Raw genomic sequence first — 19,774 nt, forward strand, 5'->3', positions numbered from 1 at the left:
TGCCAGATGCAGGAGAACTGGGTCAGTGGCTGGCAGGCCAGGAGAATCCGGATATTAGACGTGGTCAGTAGAAGCCGGGTCAGAACCAAACAGACAGATCGGAGCCGAATCAGGAGGCAGAAGAATAGTCAGACAAGCCGAGTTCAGAAGGCAGGCAGCAGACAGCAGGAAACAGGAGCAAGCCGGGTCAGTCACAGGATTCAGATACAGGAACACAGGTACAGGTACAGCTGAGATCTTCCAGCAACTATCAGTTGCTGCTTGGGGTTTAAATAGGCCGATTGGCGCCAATTCGTGCAAGCAAATGCAATTCGCGCTTATTCGCATGCTGCACGCGCACATGCGCACTTACTGCTTGTCTGTCAATATGCACGTTTCTGCGTGCCACCGTGCGTGTAGTAACTCGAGCCCTCCTTATGCTATGGGCATTAGTTCTACGTTCCTGACAAGTACATATCTGAACTCCAAAACAGATCTTTTATATGGACATAAAATAATTAAATTTCTGAGCCTGATGAAGGGGGCCCGGCGCAGCCCAGAAAGCGCTTGTCCTTTGAATGACAACTATCAATAAAATGATTTTGCACTAACATGGGATCTTGGTGCCGGTGTGCTGGTGACATCTGTATTGTTGTTGTGTTGTGAGCAGCTCCATCTGCAGTCATTACGTGCACCTGGGTACTGCTTTGTACACTTGCATCTTATGGGGGCATCGTTTATGTACAGAATGCATATCTGGGGACCTCTGGCACACTGGCAAGTTGTGATTAACTCAAATGTCATTTATTTACAAAATATATGCATATTGTATACACATTGTCATTGTTTACAAAAAACTTGCCGCGAGGCGCTACAGTGTTTGGGTTTGGCTTGAAGAAAAGGTGGCAACCCTACCTGGCATCCCCATTGTGGAACACTTAGAAGAGGGTCAGGTTTCTGGCTCCTTGCATTCAGAACTTTTTGTAAGGACCAAACTCCTGCAAGCTTCCACCAGATGGGGCCTAACATGTGTGTAATGTTGGTAACTATTAATTACCAGTGGGTGAGACGTTTAAGCTCAAACCCTGTCTATAGAAGTCATATGGATCATTGGACCCCCTTCCTTTGCTGTCAGGGATATTCTCCCTCATTCCCCTTTTGGGGCTTGTAAGGTGTGGAGGGAATACTCTCCTAACATAGTCTCCTTCTCTCGTTGAGTTTTGTTTTTTCCAGCATATATCTCTGGGAGCCTGGACTTGCGGAGGAACATATGGACAGTCCCCCTGGACCAACAAATTCCTGGTGTGACCCTGGAGTCTATTAGGGCAAATGGAATAATCTGTCCTCCCCACCCCAGGGGGACTCCACTTGCAGGGATGTTTCCCTACCTGGGGCTTAATGGTTCCCCAGAACAATTGGTTCATGCTTCCTCGAGGGATCCCACTGTGACCCCTTGACCTGGACTCCTTTGAACAATACTTGCTTTGCATGATCTGTGGGTGATTTTGCAGGCTCCAAAACCCCCACAGATCCTGCACAGCCCCCCACAGATCCTGCAGAGACCCCGCAGTCTGCCGGATCTCAGGGGGGCTTTGCAGGATCTGTGGGGGGTTTTGCAGGCTCCAAAGCTCCCCCACACAGATCCTGCACAGCCCCCCTGAGATCTGGCACAGCCCCCCACAGATCCTGCAGAGACCCCGCAGTCTCCCGGATCTCAGGGGGGCTTTGCAGGAAGTCTTCGCCCCCTGTCTCATGCCGCTCCGTCCCCGTCTCTTCATCGCAGCCTCGATCTCACTCTGTCTCCGCCCCCTGTCTCATGCAGCTCCGTCCCCGTCTCTTCATCGCAGCCTCAATGTCTCATGCAGCTCCGTCCCCGTCTCTTCATCGCAGCCTCGATCTCACTCTGTCTCCGCCCCGTCTCATGCAGCTCAGTCCCCCGTCTCCTCCCGTCCTCTCATCTCCGCCCCCATCTCCCTCTGTCTCCACCCCCTGCCGCTCCGTCTCCCTTCTCCTCTTGCTCGTTCGCCCGCCTGCCGACATTAGACAGACAGGCTGTGCGGGCCACATTACAAGGTCCGGCGGGCCGGATTCGGCCCGCGGGCCTTGTGTTTGCCACCCGTGATCTAGAAGGTTTGTAGATATCCTAAAAAGAGAGCTAGACAAGGACACATCCTGTAACGTCCCTGCGCTCCGTGCCGCATCTCGTTTGCGTTCCAGGGTGGAACGCAGCAGAGGGCGTAACCGCCGAGGAATTCCTCCCCCATTAGCGGAGGTGCTATGCGTCCCACGCTGGAACGCGGAAGTGCGCCGCGGCCCATTTAAACCTAGTGGGAACAAGGAAGGGTGTTCACTATTGGGTTTCTTACGCCCAAACACCCTGGAACTCCGGAGCAAACAGCCCTACCACTGACCAGGACATACTGGAGGATTCCCCTCAAGCTATCCGGCATCCGTGTGCCTGTTTGACATTCACCTTAAAGCGCAAGTAGAATTGGAGCCCCCTGGGCTCGGTTCATTGGAGCCTCATGCACTGCCTAAACCTATAACTAGGTGTTGTCTTGCATATGGACTTCCTAAAACTTATACCACTGTGTTATCCAATACATGAACTGACTAAACCTATTACTATGTGAGGTCTCTTATCTGGACTACCTAAACCTATAACCCTGTGACATACTGGTGAAGTGTGGGCGAGATCTCTAGTGTAAACATCACAAAGTTGGGCTGCCTTAAACCTCCTTTATCTTCTTGCTTTTTTTCTTGTGTTTACGGCTGATGATGCAAGAACCCCAAACTCTCCGCCTGTGACTGAGAGTGACGCCTGGGGTTCGTGACTGAGTGCCGTATATCTTCCGCTCGATCAACTTAGATTCCGCAGTTGAGATCCATCTCTGGTTGTAGAGCAACCCCCGGGCGTGACACATCCAAACTAATTAAAGACTGAAAGCATGATTCCCATGACCATGGACATAGATTAGAGGGAATCAAACAAAAATTGGATGAAACTGTGACGGACCCCCGTACTCAGGATGAGTATGTCCGCCGCTGAATTTTTCCTTGCTCAGGAGATACTGCAACCCGCTGATCTTAAGCTCCCAGTTTCCTCAGTCACTGGTCGAGACTCAAGTGTAGGGTGAAACAAACTCTGATTTATTGAGAAACTGTGCAACCTTTTATACAGAAACTGATCAGATCAGATTATAATCCCATCACATCCATCTCTAGACATTCGGTCTGCACTACCCAGCAGGGGTCCACCTGTGAAGAGCTGCAGACAGCCATAGCAGGAGCCTGGCCAGAATTTCATTGTCCTGAGCTCCTTCAGAGTACAAAGGGAGATAACGAGGGGTGGTGCTGACAGTCTTTTCATAAACAGGTTACCTAGTATAACATAATTAAACATAACCCAACACCAATACACATTTAACCCATAAACTGATGACCATGCCATCACAGAAACCATGACCAGGGTTTCACAAAATACATTAAAAAAATAGTAACTACAAAGTCAACCTAAACATTTTTTTAGATACAGAGAACCATTCCAGGTGTTAGAATTCATAATAATAAGATAAGTAAGATGTCTTTCCTAACAGTAAAGGTGTCCCCCAGAATGGACGTTAACCCACAAGATCTGATATTGAAACCACACTGCAAAAAAATAATGCCAAATACAGGTGGGCTTACCCATTACAACTAATCTTTTTATACAAGGACTATGCATTTGTCACGTCCTGCAGTGAACGAGTCTGAACCACAACTGCGGAGGAAGGGGTGGCAGTAGTAAGGAGACAAGGGCCTCTTCCGCTACAACCCTGGCCCGGTGGTTGTCAGAGTCTGTGGGCAGAAGGGCTAACATGCATCAGGGAACCCCTTTAATAAAGGGGGCACCCAGATGCGGCCTCCCCTTGTGAATGAGTAAGGGGTACTTGTTCATTCACTAAAGGGTTAAAGAAAAATGTAAATAAACACACCACACTTTTAGAAAAATTCCTTTAATTGAAAAAACAAAAAAACAAAACAAAAGTTTTTGATTATTCCTTTAATTAAAAAAAAAGCCCCAAAAAATGCTCAAAGTAACAGCACGCAACAAACTCCCGCCGCAAAATTAACAATTTGACAGATGCGGGCTGCATGAACAGATAGGCGGAGCTAGTGGTGTCATCAGTGTTGGCTCAGCTTATCTGTTGACATTTGGTCGGCATCTGTCAAATCGCTATTGCAAGTCCTGGCCAAATGAAAACAAATGGGCGGAGTTGGCTGGAGTCACGACTGGCTCCGCCGGTTTGTTGTCATACAATGACAGGCTACTGTCCTCAAATGACCTGAGGACAGTAGCAGACCCCATTTTTAAACATCAAGGAGCAGCATCCATTGTAAGTGACTTTAATATCACTTTAAGTGCACCACAATGCACAGATGGGAAGCACTGTATGTATATGTGTATATATACCGTGTTTCCCTGAAAATAACACCTAGAGCTATCTAAAGGGATTTCTGTAATATAAGATCTACCACCGAACTAGGTCTTATTTTCGGGGTAGGTCTCACTACATTTTGACACATTGGGCCTGGTGTGCGGGTGACTACTTGCATATTTGGATTTACACGGCGCCCTCTGCTGGTCACGCCAGCACCCATTTGACTACATTTTGATTCTGGTTTGGAGGGTGGTGGGATGCATGCTTTTATGGATAGTGTGATCAGACACAGATGTATGTTGACACTGAAATTCAGCTTGTATCTCTCTGGAAGTTTGTCTACCATTTGCACTATCCTTCTGTTCAATCTGGGGTCAATATTCCTCTTGTAGCCACACCCAGGGAAGTTGGCTACACTCCCATGGACCTTAAACTTAGTAATATTTGCAACTATAGTCACAGGAACATCAAGCTGCTTTGAGATGGTCTTATATCCTTGTGGTGCATGCTGATCTAGAATTTTCTTTCTGATTTCCTCAAAAAACTTTTTCGTTTGCTCCTTTTTTCATGTTCAGTGTTGTGAACATGATGATAGCAGACAGCAGAGTGAATACTTTTCTACATTAAAATAGGCTGGCTGACTGACTGATTACAAGATTGATTTGATTTGTGATACTAATTACAGAAAACAATAGCTTGAAATATCACTATGATCCAGTTAGTTATAATCTTTTCTAGAGGTTTCAACAACTCTGTCCAAGCCGATTTAGAATATCTTTGTAGAATAAGCAATCATTTACCTTTTAACACTTTCTTTGCTGTACTCTACGATGTACCAAAGACATGCAGGTATATATTAGACTATTGCTTTTATAGTATCACTTTTCAGGAGGAATGAACCATCGTTTTAATGATCTGTAAGGGTACCAAGAAGTTTGTTAACATTTGTAAATGTATTTAGTTTGTAGATCCCACAGCTGCAACTACACCACCACTTTAAATACCTTACCTAATTATAGACACTGGTGCATGTGTGGTAGGATTTCTATCTGGAAATTGAACTGCATATGCTGGCAGACAACTTTGTATGTAGCATAGACACAAATTAGCATGTTCGACCTTTATGTAATCCAAGGCTATTTTTGTGGGTCCCTGTTATATATTGACTTTTGGCTGTATTAACACTGCTTTATATAGACATTTTAGTACTCATTTTAGCATCACCGAGTGATATACATAGTTACATAGTATTTGAGGTTGAATAAAGACATTAGTCCATCAAGTCCAACCTATTAGGATCTCATTCTAGGAGTACCTGTACCCCTGTATATTACCTGTACCCCTGTATATTACGGTCCCTTAAGAAATCGTCCAAAAGTTTCTAGGAACCATTAACGGTCTCTTCATCAGGCAAACATAGCAAGGCAGTCAGGCAAAGTAAGACATAAAAAAGCCAGACTGGAATTTTCTAAAATGTATATTGACACTCCATATTGTTTCTAGACTTATCTCCTTTCCATACTAACTGTGAGACATGAAGGAGGCTTGGTTATATTTTGGGCTGCTTTTTACTGTGTCCCACACAGGATGTCTTTTAACCTGTGCAGGTCATGATTCAATTTCAAGACTATCAAGGAATTCTGGAGCAAAACCTAATGCCCCGTGTCCAAAAGCTCTGTCTTATTTGCAGGTCATGGGTCCTCCAACAGGATAATCACCCAAAACGTACAGCTAAAAGCACCCAAGAATTGCTAAAACCGAAACATTGGACTACAGTAAACTCCCAGTTATCCGGCACCCATGTGGATTGGTAGATGCTGGATAACTGTTGTTTATGGTTGCTTGAGAGTTGCTATTAACTCTCAAGCAACTCCCCCCCACGGGTCCACTCCTCTACTCATTGACAGCAAGCAGTGCAATAGCCCACCTGCTATTGGCTATTGCAATTTGAAATAGCCAATAGTAGGCTGGCAATTGATCCTGCCCACTGCCCATTGTTTACATTCAGTTGTCGGCTGCGGAATCTAGATGTAAAGAGAGAATTTCAGATAATGTAAACAGAGAATTTCGTTAGCAGCTAAATAAATGTAGTTGCTAACAAATTTTTTTCGTGTGCACATGCCTATCAAGAAACCAACAAAAAAATCAAGGACATAATATGTGGAGTTTTTTGCAGGTAGCTTGAGAGTGCCAGTTGTGTGAATGCTGAATAATGGGGAGTTTACTGTATTTTTAAGTGGTTTTCTATGAACTCTGATCTGAATCCTATCAAATATCTATGAAAAGAGCTGAAACATGCAGTCTGGAGAAACCACCCTTCATGCCTGAGACAGATGGAGCAGTTTACTCAAGAAGAATGGGACAAACTACCTACCTGCTGGCAGGTGCAGTAGTCTCATTGAGAGCTACAGAAATCGCTTTTTTGCAGTATTTACCTCTAAAGGTTGTGCAACATAATGTTAGGTTCACGGTCACGGTCCCCACGGTCATTTTCATTTGTTTTAATATTTAAAATATGTTGTTGAATCAAAAAATCGAAAGCAAATTCTGATTAATATGGGATTTAATTAATATGAAATAAACTATAATGGATGTCAATTACTTTGGTTAGTTTAGTTATTTTAAATTGTTGGTTCTTCATTTTTCGTGGATACCAACAAATTTGTCAATGTCTGTATATGACCCTATTCACCGCACCGCAATAATTATTGTGAATCAGTGGCCCAGCTTTTCCTGATGCCATTTGAATCATCCTATGCATCTTTAATACTCTCTAGCAACATAGTTTCTAATAAACCTAGAACTTACTCACACTATGCAATTTGGGATTCCTGCAGAAGGAAACTACAAATTTCAGGAGCAGAGCTATCGTAATGACAGTTCTGCTCCTGAATGTCAACAAAGGGACGGAACAAGTCCCGTGGTGTCATTACTCGCTCTGGGGCTTTGTTGACATTTGGGTCAGAGCTGTCATTTTGCGGCAAGAGTTCGTCAGGATCAGTCATGTTGGCTGGAGTTGGGTATTTTTTCTTACAGCGAGTCGGTGCCCATCGTTATTGACGAGGATCAACAATTGCTGGACAACGTGATTGAACTTGGGATTACATCGATGGACACTTTTTTTTGTTTGTTTTTGTTTAAAGACTTTGTATACGGTGTTGTGTGTTTACAATGTTACTGTTTATTTGGTGAATAAATAGGGGTAACAACCACCCCTTACTCATTCACGAGGAGGGGCGGCATCTGGGGGCCCCCTTTATGAAAGGGGGCACCCAGATTCAGATAAGCTCCCCTGTCCGTAGACCACCACAACCAGCCAGGGTTGTGGGGCAGACATCATCAACATGGGGACAAGTTGTTTTTCCAGGTGTGTCCCCCCTGGCAAAGCACCCTCCCCATGTTGAGGGCATGTGGCCTTGTCTGTTGCAGGAGGAGGGTGCGCATGCACACTCATTCCCTACCCTTTTCTGCTCTCCCAGTCTGCTGCTCGAATCAAGGGTCTGGTAAGAGATTTTTAGGGGGCACCCCACTAATTTTTTTGGGGGCGTCGGGGTCCCCCCTAAAATTTCTACCAGACGTAAAGGGTCTGGTTTGAATTGGGGAGGGGACTGCACGCTGCTTTTTTATTTTATTTTAATGTTTAACAACACAAGTTAATTCCAAATGACATTCTAAAAAAAATTTGGATGCATGACCCGTTAAAGTCATAGGGCTGAGCTCTCCTGCAGCATTACACAAAGACACTGCACTCTCCACACAATAGCTTAACTACCTCCGGGCCGGCCGTAGTAAAAAAACGGCCGGCCAGGAGCTCTCTCGATCTGATATACACTGTTCAATTTTTCATTTAAACCGCGGGCTGAACAACGTTTACGAGCGTTGATAGAGGAATTCCCCACTGTTTCCTAGCAGCCAGCGGCTGCTGTCACAATACCCGAATAGAGCTAGCAGCTGATTGGCTACTAGCTCCTTTTAGCTGAGAATTTTACAACCTGCATCTTTGATCAGTTCATCAAGAAGCAGCCGAAATTCTAAGTGTGTATACCTGGCTTTAAATACAGGCGCAGTGTTCTGTTGAGGGCAGGATGCACTTTTCATTATTAATATACGTAATTCAAAGTTTATAAATGTCACAATACCCCAACTGTTGCAAAGCAGAGAATTCATTATTTATTTACCACCACATAATGTGTGCAATGTTTCAAGGCCACTGAGGACCCCTTCCTCAGGCACTGTCCTTAATGGCCCGAAATGTCACAGGCATTATGTACTGGCAAGTTCCATTCTCTGCTTTGCTATATTGATGTGCAGTCCGTTGTGGTGCTGTTCATTGTGAATGACACCCCAACCGATTTTACAGTACAGCACAATGCACCCTACTGCACCATAACGCATATATTGTGCATTGTGCTGTGATTTAAAAAAAAAAAGGAACATTCTCATTTCTTTATCCATTGTGGTGTGTTGGCAGCCTACTGATAAATGGCAGGGCTGTCTTAACACAAATTAATGCATGTGCATGAATGCACCATATTGGAAGTGTGAACACGCCCTTAAAGTTTGGACCTTCACCGAAGGTTTATGCCTAAAAGGGGCTGCGTTGGATTCTATCAATTTTTCCATTATTAATAGCCCCTTTAATGTTCACATTCTCTTTACTCTTTGATAAATTACTGTACATTAAAAAATATACTGAAATGTCAGCAGGCAACACGGAAATGCTTTTTGAAATGGAGCTTTATCAATACCCCTCTCCCCAAGAGGCATTGGGTTATAATGTCTAAGCAGCTTTTTACAGAAAGTTCGGAATTTAAGTGATACCCTTTATTGGCTGACTTCAATTATTTAAGGTGCAAGCTTTCAAAATTCCTTAGATTCCTTTGTTTGGCTTTCTACCTGCAGAAGCCTGAAGAAGGGATCTAAGGAATCCCAAAAGCTTGCATCTTTAATAACTTAAGGTCCATCTCCGGGCAAACAACAACAAAAAACCCTAGCAGAGCAGCTACCTACACGCTGCAAAAGTTAAGTGCTCATTTTTGTGTACTGGTGAGCACTTCCCTCTTCTTCCTCTTCCTTCCAGTTGGTAGAATGTCTCTCAGTGTCCTCATGTCTAATGCCGATCTGTGATAGGCGGCTGAGCGGTGTGGGAGTAGAGACTCTGGCTGCTCACAGCGCTCTCCTCCCGCAGCGCTCGGCAGCCTGTCACAGTTTCTCTCCTCCCGCTGGGACACAGAGCAGCGCCCAGCGGGGAGGAGAGAATGGGATGCACCACTGTATTGGCCAGAAGATGGCACTTTCGGCATTTAGCCAAAAGTGCCATTTTCGGCTGATATGTTTTGGCGGCCGATATATCAGTGCATCTCTATTAATTTGCTTTATTTGAGCCTCCTAGACAAAACAAACACATAACCCTCGCAGTGCGGGAGTAGCCGCAATCAATATAATGGTATGGTTTTATTTTTAATTCCTGGAGTTGTTCTTTAAACTTTCTGCAATAATCATTAGCTGACATGGCACGATACTACTGTAAAGTTTGTTGGGAACACATATCTTCCTCATCCCCTCCAGAGTTCAGCAGTGACATATTACTGCCTAGAAGTCAGAAAACGTTTTTACTAATAGCACCGAGTTCACTGGAAGGGAGTTAATGAATTCATAACATAACAATAAAATAATAACTCATTTTAAAGGCATTGCCCAATTCCAATATGGCTTCCGAGGTTTCACGTCGTGACGTGTCTTCCCAGGTAGCCTTGCGCGATCTCGTTCTCCGGAAGAAATCCGCCTCTTGGTGCTGGGAACTTCCTCTTCGTGGACAGCCCAGGCCTAGGTAGGAGGATAACTCCATGTCTCCGTGTTCTAATCCGCTGTAAAGCGCAGCCATCCCGCCTCATTCGTCTACTTTGTCTCTGAGGAGAGGTGGTTGCTCTCCTGTGGGGCCTATTAGACGGGGTATTGGCGGGATTGGGTGAGGGATTGACGTTTATATCAATGTTAGTCGGGTGCCGGGCCGGCTCGGTGACTGAGGGGTGACGGTGCTGTGTGTAAAAGCCGTCTGTGTTTTCTGTCTATGACAACATTGTACTGAGAGTCCGAGCGGTGTGTAGAGTGAACGGGCTTCGGCACTTATGTTCTCGGCATTGAGCGAACACGGGGGATTTGCACTGCCTGGAGCAGTTGCTAGTGGCAACCAATCAGCTTCTAGCTTTCATTGTCAAAGCTGACCTGAACAAGTAGAAGATGGCAGCTGATTGGAGAAGCTGTGCTTAACAACCAGTGTTAGTAAATTCCCTCATAATGATATGAAGCAGTCCTGCCATTGCTTATTTCACATGCATGTGTGTTGTGTACAATCATTTTAGTATCTTCTTCACATGTTACTATGTTTTCTAGTAAGGTCAAATAATACACTTGCCCAAGTAGTCAGGCATATGGATGCCAAAATATGGCACTTTCAGGTCTGTATGCTTGGGGGGGGGGGGGCAAATCCCACTTTTAAGATGAGTATCTTGGCAAGTTTTACCTTCCTACACATAATGTGGATGAACAATGACACTTTTAGACGCTGTACATATGGATAATCGCACGTCACTTATAGATCATGACATGTGTTTCTTCTCATGCTGGCTTCTGATGGCAAGATCAGCATAGATGGGAGTAGTTTTCATTGTGTGTGTTCTTTCCTGGAGATGGGCTTTACGTGTTGCTGAATATAGAGGGATTGATCATATTACTAACCGGAAGTGATTGTGTAAACTTCTGGATCCAAGTGTTTCCAATCAGCAGATGTGGTGTTGTGTTGGTTCCCCCCTCACTTATTTTATTTTGGCTTTTTATATCAATGTACATTAACCTCATGTAATGTGTGTTCTATATGTATTTGTCTTGTAGTGCACCATGGGACGTGTAATCAGGGGACAGAGAAAAGGTGCGGGGTCTGTTTTCAAAGCCCATGTAAAGCACAGGAAGGGTGCTGCTAAGCTGAGGGCTGTCGACTTCGCAGAAAGGCATGGCTACATCAAGGGCATTGTGAAAGTAAGTACCATTTATCTAATGCTGCCCGTAGTGATCAATTGGCATCGACCTGTGCCTTCATTTCAGGGGCATTCGTCTACTAAGACATAGGTTTGTATATGTACATTTCCAAGCTAGCATGTGAATGCTGCACACAAAGTTTTTCACATGTTTTTGTGCGTTGTGTGCTTGCTGTGAACATGTTAGTCACAGTGGTGCACGAACTATACACATTGGGGGTTGATTTACTAAAGGCAAATAGGCTGTTCACCTTACAGGGGAGTTTCCCCTTAGCTTGGTGAATGATGTGAAGTTCTGCTGACTTCCATCATCTAACCATGTGCCAGCAAGAATATGATTTTATTTCCTTGCACATGGTACTAAGCTAAAGGAATATTCCTTTGCATAATGAACATCCTATTTGCCTTTAGTAAGTCAATTCCATGGATCCTAAGCTGGTGATCACTGTCATTTACCAAAGACCTTGTTGTATCAGATAAATACACAGGGGAATTGATCAAAACTGGAGCAGCTGTGCATGGCAACCAATCAGCTTCTCTCATTTTCAAATCTTAAATTAACAAGCTGAAGAGAGAAGCTGATTGGTGGCCCTGGGCAACTGCTCTAGATTTAGTTTATCTCCAGTTGTGAAAAATTCCCCTTATGACTACTCTGTAAATTTGGTACAACTAGTGCAAAATAAAATGAAAACCTCCTAGCAGTGAAACAGTCCCCGTATATAATTGGTTGATTTCCGTTGGGAGAAATGGAATTCAAATAAGAAAAATATTTTGATAAATTGTCATTCTCGATGTAAATCAATAACAAAAGCCACATATTACTATATAAAAGCAGGAAGTATCTGGAGACACACATGGGGGAAAACGTACTCCCTACGGGCAATGGACCTTATTCTCAGAAGAAACAAGAAAGCAACCACAACCTAGACAATCCATTCCATGTGTGTGCTCCGAAACGCCCAGGTTTACAGATCATTTGTACCCTTATAGAGCCTGTGATAATTCACTAAGTTAAACACAAAACAGTAATGAACAACTTTGTACAACTCGAATCTATATACCTGATGCATACCTTCATGATGTACATTCCTGTAATACTGTTATTTACTATCATCTATAATAAAAATTCAGATGTTAAAATAAAAGCAGGAAGTGCGGCTGTGTGAGAACACCGCCTCTGTGTTGGTCTCTCAGACTCCATGTGCATCTTTTAGCTGTCCCTGATAACAGGTGCTAATAGGAAATAATATATAGAGATATATAGGCACAAGCAACCAGACTTGTTTTCAAGATGTTGGGTAACTTGGCTGAATAACAATTTCCTCGATTTTATGTCCATGCACTTTACAGCTATTGAAGAAAAGACAATAATCCTTGTCCCCTGATTACAATCAATCTGTACACCAGACAGAAGAAACCCCTGGTTATGTAGGGGTTAACGTTGTCGGACTTTGTTACAGTGTGTTTCACATGCTCTTGTCACAAAGATAAAATGTTATATAGTTCCCTTTTTCCGCTGCTGTCTGACACTTTTAGGTTTGTCCGATGTATGAACGGAGTGGGGGACAGACTATATGATGCACTCAGGTGTGTCAGACAGCAAGGGTGATCATGGCTCCCCAAGAGAGGAGAGATGATGTCTTGTCACCTGGCACAAAGCTAAGCATCCAGCATTGTTTTTCAGGGTCTTTCTGTCTGATTTTATTTAATCTTGGACAGAGGCTCTTAAAGTTTTGCTAGGAAGAGCCGGCATAAAATGCTCGTGGACAGCGATCCTCTCTACTAAATACAAAAACTTATGAAAATAAATGTTTATTCTATTTCAGGACATTATCCACGATCCTGGCCGTGGTGCTCCACTTGCTAAAGTTGCCTTCCGTGACCCTTACAGATTCAAAAAGAGGACTGAACTTTTCATTGCAGCTGAGGGTATCCACACTGGTCAATTTGTGTACTGTGGCAAGAAAGGTAAGGTGGGGGTTTCATCCTGAAAAGAAATGATGACCGGGAAAGCACTTCAAATTTAGAGTACATAAAACCCATTAAGCTTGTGCGAAGACATCAGTTGGTGGGTGGTGCAAATAGAACTGACAACAAGTACACGTTATACACATCGCTTATTTTTTGCCGCAAATGTTTTTGTAAGATATTGTGTTGGCAATCAATGTATTAGAGGAGAGCTATGGGGCAAACTGTTTATGCTATAGTTCTCTTCAGGCTCCTCACAGGTGGACATATATGAATGTACTCCAGTGACTGAAAAACTCAGTATATATCGGGCTACTGCCACTACATGCTGATAACGCAGAGCCGCGCTGCAGCCAGGACCGATCCTGACAATACTGTCAAGATCCACCCCATCTAGAGGCAGAGCCAGGTGTGTCCACCCCCGTCCGTTCCCCCAGTCAGTTCTGGAGGGTTGACGAGAGGGGGGAATCCTTGCGAGGAGCAGTGACTGGCAGTCACCGCTCTCTGCAGGGAGAGGATTGGGAAGTCAGCAACTGGCGTTGTGTTTACTTCCTGATCTATAGAGCTGACTCACAGGTCAGCTTGAATTCTGGGGATTAGTTGGGTTTTTTTTTTCTCACACTCCCCATAATTCCTCTTTTAAGCCTGCTGTTTCCTAAGCGTACTTTTCTCTATTAAGCTTAACTTCTAGTAATGATTGTGAGTCTTGTTTTCAAATATCCAATATGGTCTCATTGATTACAGTTGTCTTTTTCTGAAAGAGAACCTGTTATGAGAAAAACCTGGAAGCTGCCATTGACTTTTTCCTTTTGAAAATGTTAGCGGTCATGCTGATCCAAAAAGGTTCAACTGAATAATGTAAAACTGTTCTGCAGATAAGCACTTAAGCTTCTCTAGGTTGTAAGTTCGGTCCAGGTTAGTGACTATTGACACCAATTGGGTAAAGATTTTGATCTGGATATTAGGTGCCACACCCCTGGTAATAGTATGCAGAAAAGATTATTTTAAAGAAAGAAAAGTGGGGTTTTGAAAGCACCAGATAATGACAACTCCAAACAGAAAAATATATTTATTTCGTATAAATCTTAAAAAAGAAAAGGGGGCTCAATGCCAAGAATAAAAATGATTAAATTAAATAGTCCCTAACAAAGCTCTTTCCACATACACAATACCTCTCCATTTACAAAACCAACTTGATTCACCCTATGTTCTTATGGACATACATGATTGGGGTTAAAGTGCCAATGACCAGAATACATACAGAGAGGCCCTTACAAGGATGTTCGTAGGGCTGTGGAATGGAATAATGCTCTCCGCTAGCACTGCCCTAGGAGCAGAGTGTGACCCTAGGAACAAGACATGATTCAATTGGTAAATAGGAACAACTTTTCGAACATGATTGGATACAAAAGACAATGCTAGTTCAGTTAGAGATCCGCATGATTTTCCATCAAGTTGGATGAGGAATCATGCGGATCTCTAACTGAACTATGGACACCCTATGTCCATAAGAACATAGGGTGCATCATGTTGGTTTTGTGAATGGAGAGGTATTGTGTATGTGGAAAGAGCTTTGTAGGGACTATCTATCTAATCATTTTTATTATTGGCATTAAGCCCCCTTTTTCTTTAAGATTTATACGAAATAAATATTTTTCATATATTTTTCTGTTTGGAGTTGTCATTATCTGGTGCTTTCAAAACCCCACTTTTCTTTCTTTAAAAGAATCTTTTCTGCATATTGACACCAATGGGCTGAAATAGCAGACGGATAACTAGTATTATTGAAGTGGTCAGCAGTGGCAGGCTCATGAATTCTTCTGATCTGTGAATGTCCGGGGTCTGCATACTGCCTGATCTACAACTTGGTTAAGTGTTTGTAAAATCTTTTACTGTTGCTATTGCAATACTTGATTCTATGCTAATTTTATTTTTGTTTCGTTTTTATTAGCTCAACTAAACATTGGCAATGTCCTCCCCGTTGGCACCATGCCCGAAGGAACCATTGTGTGTTGTGTGGAGGAGAAGCCAGGTGATCGTGGCAAGCTGGCCCGTGCGTCTGGCAATTATGCTACAGTCATCTCCCACAATCCTGAAACCAAGAAAACCAGAGTGAAGCTGCCCTCTGGCTCCAAGAAGGTTATCGCTTCTGCTAACAGAGCTATTGTTGGTGAGTGCTTCAGCCTTGTTAGCCTTGTGTTTCATTTACAAGCCTTTTACTCCTTGCTTCTATGCAAACTGCCACTCCCTTACCCGCTGATTTCATGTTTTCCAAATGCAGGAGTTGTTGCTGGTGGTGGACGTATTGACAAGCCCATCCTGAAGGCAGGTCGTGCTTACCACAAATACAAGGCTAAGAGAAACTGCTGGCCACGTGTCCGTGGTGTGGCTATGAATGTAAGTTTTCATGTCATCCCAAATCTTCACAATATGTTCTACCTTTTTATAAAGACTATTATGTTTGGGCCTTGTTCAGAGGCAAAGCTTTTTGCATGTAGTGGCCGTCACTTTTTTGGATAGTGTGTCATTGGGTTCTATCACAAGTGGTAATACTTAATTCATCAGAGAACACTCTATGCCTTTCATTTCTATTTGCCCCTTGTGATGAGACCTGATGCACAAAACTTCTCCCTTTCAAAGGCTGAATTTGGTGTTAAGATGGCTTTAGCTACTACAAGCAGATGAAACGCCAGTTATTGAAGGGTCCAGCAGTATCCCTTCCATTGGAGGAGATACATAGTACAAAGCCAAAACTTTACGTTGTGTGTAGAGTGGTGTAAAGTTAGAACCTCAAACAGGTTTTTGTTGACTTTGACCTCATTGGGGAAAACTTCCGTTTACTTCCTCTCCAAGCAGTGAGAGGAAATCTCTTCATTTCCTGGTAGATAACCTTGTTTCTTCAAATATTTAGAAAAGAGATGAAGATAATTGTATTATATGTGAAGATCAGATTTTAGCAGTGATGCATTCCTATTATGGAGTCATCATGTGACACTATCTGACACAATAACCATGTATAGCAGTTCTGCCTGTAAACGTCCCCTACTTGGCATTCATATAGATCTCTGATCACCAGTGGAGTACCTCTGCAGCATTTTTTTTCCTTGATGGCAGGGTCAAAGCTGTTGTAATAATGACCAGTGTGGGGAGTCTTTGGTCAGTGCTTTATCCTGCAGGTAGAGCATTGATGTAAAATCTTGGTGTAGGCATGCCACACTGGCCAGTACAGTATATGAAGCCGCCTGGCTCACTAAATCATCCCGTGGCATCTAGATAGATGTGCTAGTACTTGAATTGCAATATGCAAGCCCAGCTTCTAAACACCCTGCCACCTCTAACTCTGGGCTCTCATTAAATGTCACATTATCCCCAGTGCAGTCCTATATCTTTGATCTATTCCACCCTCCTTGTTTGAAGTGTAGACACTCCCTGCTTTCGCCTCACTGTACTTCAACCTTTGCCTTTTGGATACCCAGTGTCTAATACCCTAGCCCTGCTGATGCTAGGAGTGGAATGGAAGCAGCATGCTGTGGTTTGTGGAAAAGGTCCTGTGACTTCCCAGTCCCGTAGGAACATTTTTCTGGCACCTTAATTTTTGTGAGGTTATCAAAGTCAAGGTTTGTCCCAAGCCATGCAACACTTACTATAGTGGCTCACTGCACACAGAAGTGCCAGAGTGTAGCACAGATTATGGGCTCAAGCAATAGAACAGTCTTGCATATACAGCTGTTTTTGGCTTTTAGCCTTTGTCAGAACAAGCTCTGGACACTCGGGCTTCAGTGGAGTAACAATGAGACAGAATAACCACTTGGAAAGATATTCTGTCCCTTCATTACAACTTAACATGATACCCTTTAAGAATGGGAAGTATTTTTGCTCCTCCCATCTCAAAGCCTTACAGAGAAGAAAACTCCTTGGATATGTCTGAAGGTTCTCGTTCATCCAGGTCATGGTATAGCTGTAAAAAAATAAGTCAAGGCAACTGGACTTGCTGTATTTTTTTTATATTTATTCCCAGATAATTTTTGTATAAGTCATTCTGAATTGAGAAAGCTGATTGGATGGCCAGTGAAATGTCTGCAAGAAAAATACAGCAAGTCCAGTTGCCTTGATTAATACAGATACTCCTTGGTTAGTTTGGCAGCCTTGTAATTCTGTTTATACCAACAATGTGCACGGCATTACAAACCATGACTGCTGAATTAGCAGTATACTGTACAGTGGTAATGAGTACTGTACATAATGGTGATGTGTACTGACGCCCAAGAAACTGGCTACAGGTCTACAATAAGAATGTTTGCTTAGTTTAATATTGCTATTTGAACACTTCCGATGCATTGCAATAAAGAAAAGGGCGGAACTCATAACCACTTGTTGGGCAGCATATATGTTCAGTGTATTTCTTTTGATGGTCATTAAAGAAACCTAACTGACCCTTTCCCTGATTTCTCCACAGCCTGTAGAACATCCCTTCGGTGGCGGTAACCATCAGCACATTGGCAAACCTTCAACTATCAGGAGAGATGCTCCAGCTGGTCGCAAAGTCGGTCTTATTGCTGCTCGTCGTACTGGACGTCTGCGCGGCACAAAGACTGTGCAAGAAAAGGAGAACTAAAAATATTCCATGCATAATTTACAGAATAAACTTTAAAAACCTCCTAAAGGCTTCCTTTTGTCTTTTCCCGTGCTCCTGCTGCAAGTCATCAGATGGCTTTACCACCCAAATCACTTGCAGTACAAAGGTGTCTGTCTGCTGCATACATGTAAACAGATTTCAGGCTGCCATAGTAGCTTGGAGTGTTTACAGGGTTATGCTCCCACAAATGAAGCACTTGAGTCTGTGGCAGTATAAGAGGTACAAATTTCAGTCTTTACATAAACTTTAAATGTAATTCTAAATCTGGGAATCCCAACATTGTACATTTCAGTCTAACTTAGTTTTCATACTGTCTTAGTTCATCGGGGGAATGTCATTACAGCACAACTTCAAAGTGGAAGTTCCTATATTTTTGTATTCATCACTACCATATTTCACCTGTTTGCAATGTTTAGCATAGTAAGACCATGAAGACTATACAATACTCTGTATATAGAGCCTTTAAAGCAGAACTATATGGCAAAACTCAGCATATAGTGGAGCTATTGCCTGCTATATGCTGGGAGGACTGCAACCGGGATGTTTTTCCAACAATACTGTCGATTTTGAAAGCGTGCTCTGCCTCTACAGGTAGAGCCAGCTATACCCGTCCCCTCCCCTGTCTGTCCCTCCAGTCAGTGCTGGAGGGTCGCAGAGGGGGGATCCCTGCGAGGAGCATTGACTAATGATCACTGCTCACTGCAGGGAGATCTGTAAGTCAGCAGATCGGTGGTATGTTTTCACTCACTTCCCAATCAATAGAGCCGATGTATGACTGTTTTAATGTCACATGTCGGCTCTAACTGAGGATGAGTGTATTTTACTCACCCCATAGTTCTCCTTTAAATTGGTACTAAACTCTGGAGGTAAATCTTAATGCATTCTAGTACCCTAACTAATAACTACTACACTACAGCCTTATTTTGTATCACTCGGCTGTAGATCCTCAAATCATCTGAGTTCATGCTGACACTGTCCTTCCTTCTGGAGGGTGACTACTTTTGTTCCTCATGGTCCCTGTGTGTGTTGTAAAGTAGTCACCACTCCAATATCACTCCTGTAATGGACTACAATCTCAATGCAAATTGGTAAACTAAACATGACATTGTAGTCCATCACAGGTGTGAGCTTGGAGCGGTGGCTACTTTACAACACACGCAGGGATCATGAGGAAGAAAAGTAGCCACCCTCCAGAAGGAAGGACAGTGTCCGCACCAATTCAGGAATGATTTGAGGATCTACAGCTGAGTGATACACAAGTTACATTTTTGTTTATAGTTAAGGAACTTAAATGTAATTTTAAGATTTGAACTCCTGAGTTTAGTGTCACTTTAAGGTTGTGTTGCAATACACCTGACTTCAAGACTTCACCAGCTGGTACAAACCAATACACACGATCAGATATAACATGACTACTGAGAGGTAACATAAAGAACTTTGATTATCTCGTTATGACACCTGAAACTGGGTGGAACATATTACAGTAAGTGAACATTTTTTTTGTCCCTGAAGTTGGGTGTTGGAAGCAGAAAAATATGGGCAAGCGTAAGGATTTGAGCAACTTTGACAAGGGCCAAATTGTGATGACTGGGCCAGAGCAACTTCAAAACGGCAGCTCTTGTGGGATGTCCTTGGTCTGCAGTGGTCAGGATCCACTAATGGTGGTCCGCAGAAGTAAAACGGTTGACAGGGTCATAGATGACAAGGATCATTGAGCCAATCCAATAGATAAGCTA

At 43.3% G+C, this 19,774-nt stretch overlaps 1 protein-coding gene across 1 annotated transcript; it reads left to right on the forward strand.

Moving 5' to 3' along the window:
* Nucleotides 1–10,165: 10,165 nt before the first annotated feature.
* On the forward strand, nucleotides 10,166–18,059 carry RPL8 (ribosomal protein L8). The gene is made up of 6 exons (XM_018556352.1): nucleotides 10,166–10,230; nucleotides 11,292–11,435; nucleotides 13,261–13,402; nucleotides 15,354–15,572; nucleotides 15,684–15,799; nucleotides 17,859–18,059. Exons 2-6 carry the CDS (start codon nucleotides 11,298–11,300, stop codon nucleotides 18,015–18,017), a joined length of 774 nt encoding a protein of 257 aa, XP_018411854.1. The 5' UTR covers nucleotides 10,166–10,230; nucleotides 11,292–11,297; the 3' UTR covers nucleotides 18,018–18,059.
* The last annotated feature ends 1,715 nt before the right edge of the window (nucleotides 18,060–19,774 follow it).

Source organism: Nanorana parkeri, unplaced genomic scaffold, assembly GCF_000935625.1.
Source record: "Nanorana parkeri isolate BGI_ZX_2015 unplaced genomic scaffold, ASM93562v1 scaffold234, whole genome shotgun sequence".
Classification (NCBI taxonomy): Eukaryota; Metazoa; Chordata; class Amphibia; order Anura; family Dicroglossidae; genus Nanorana; species Nanorana parkeri.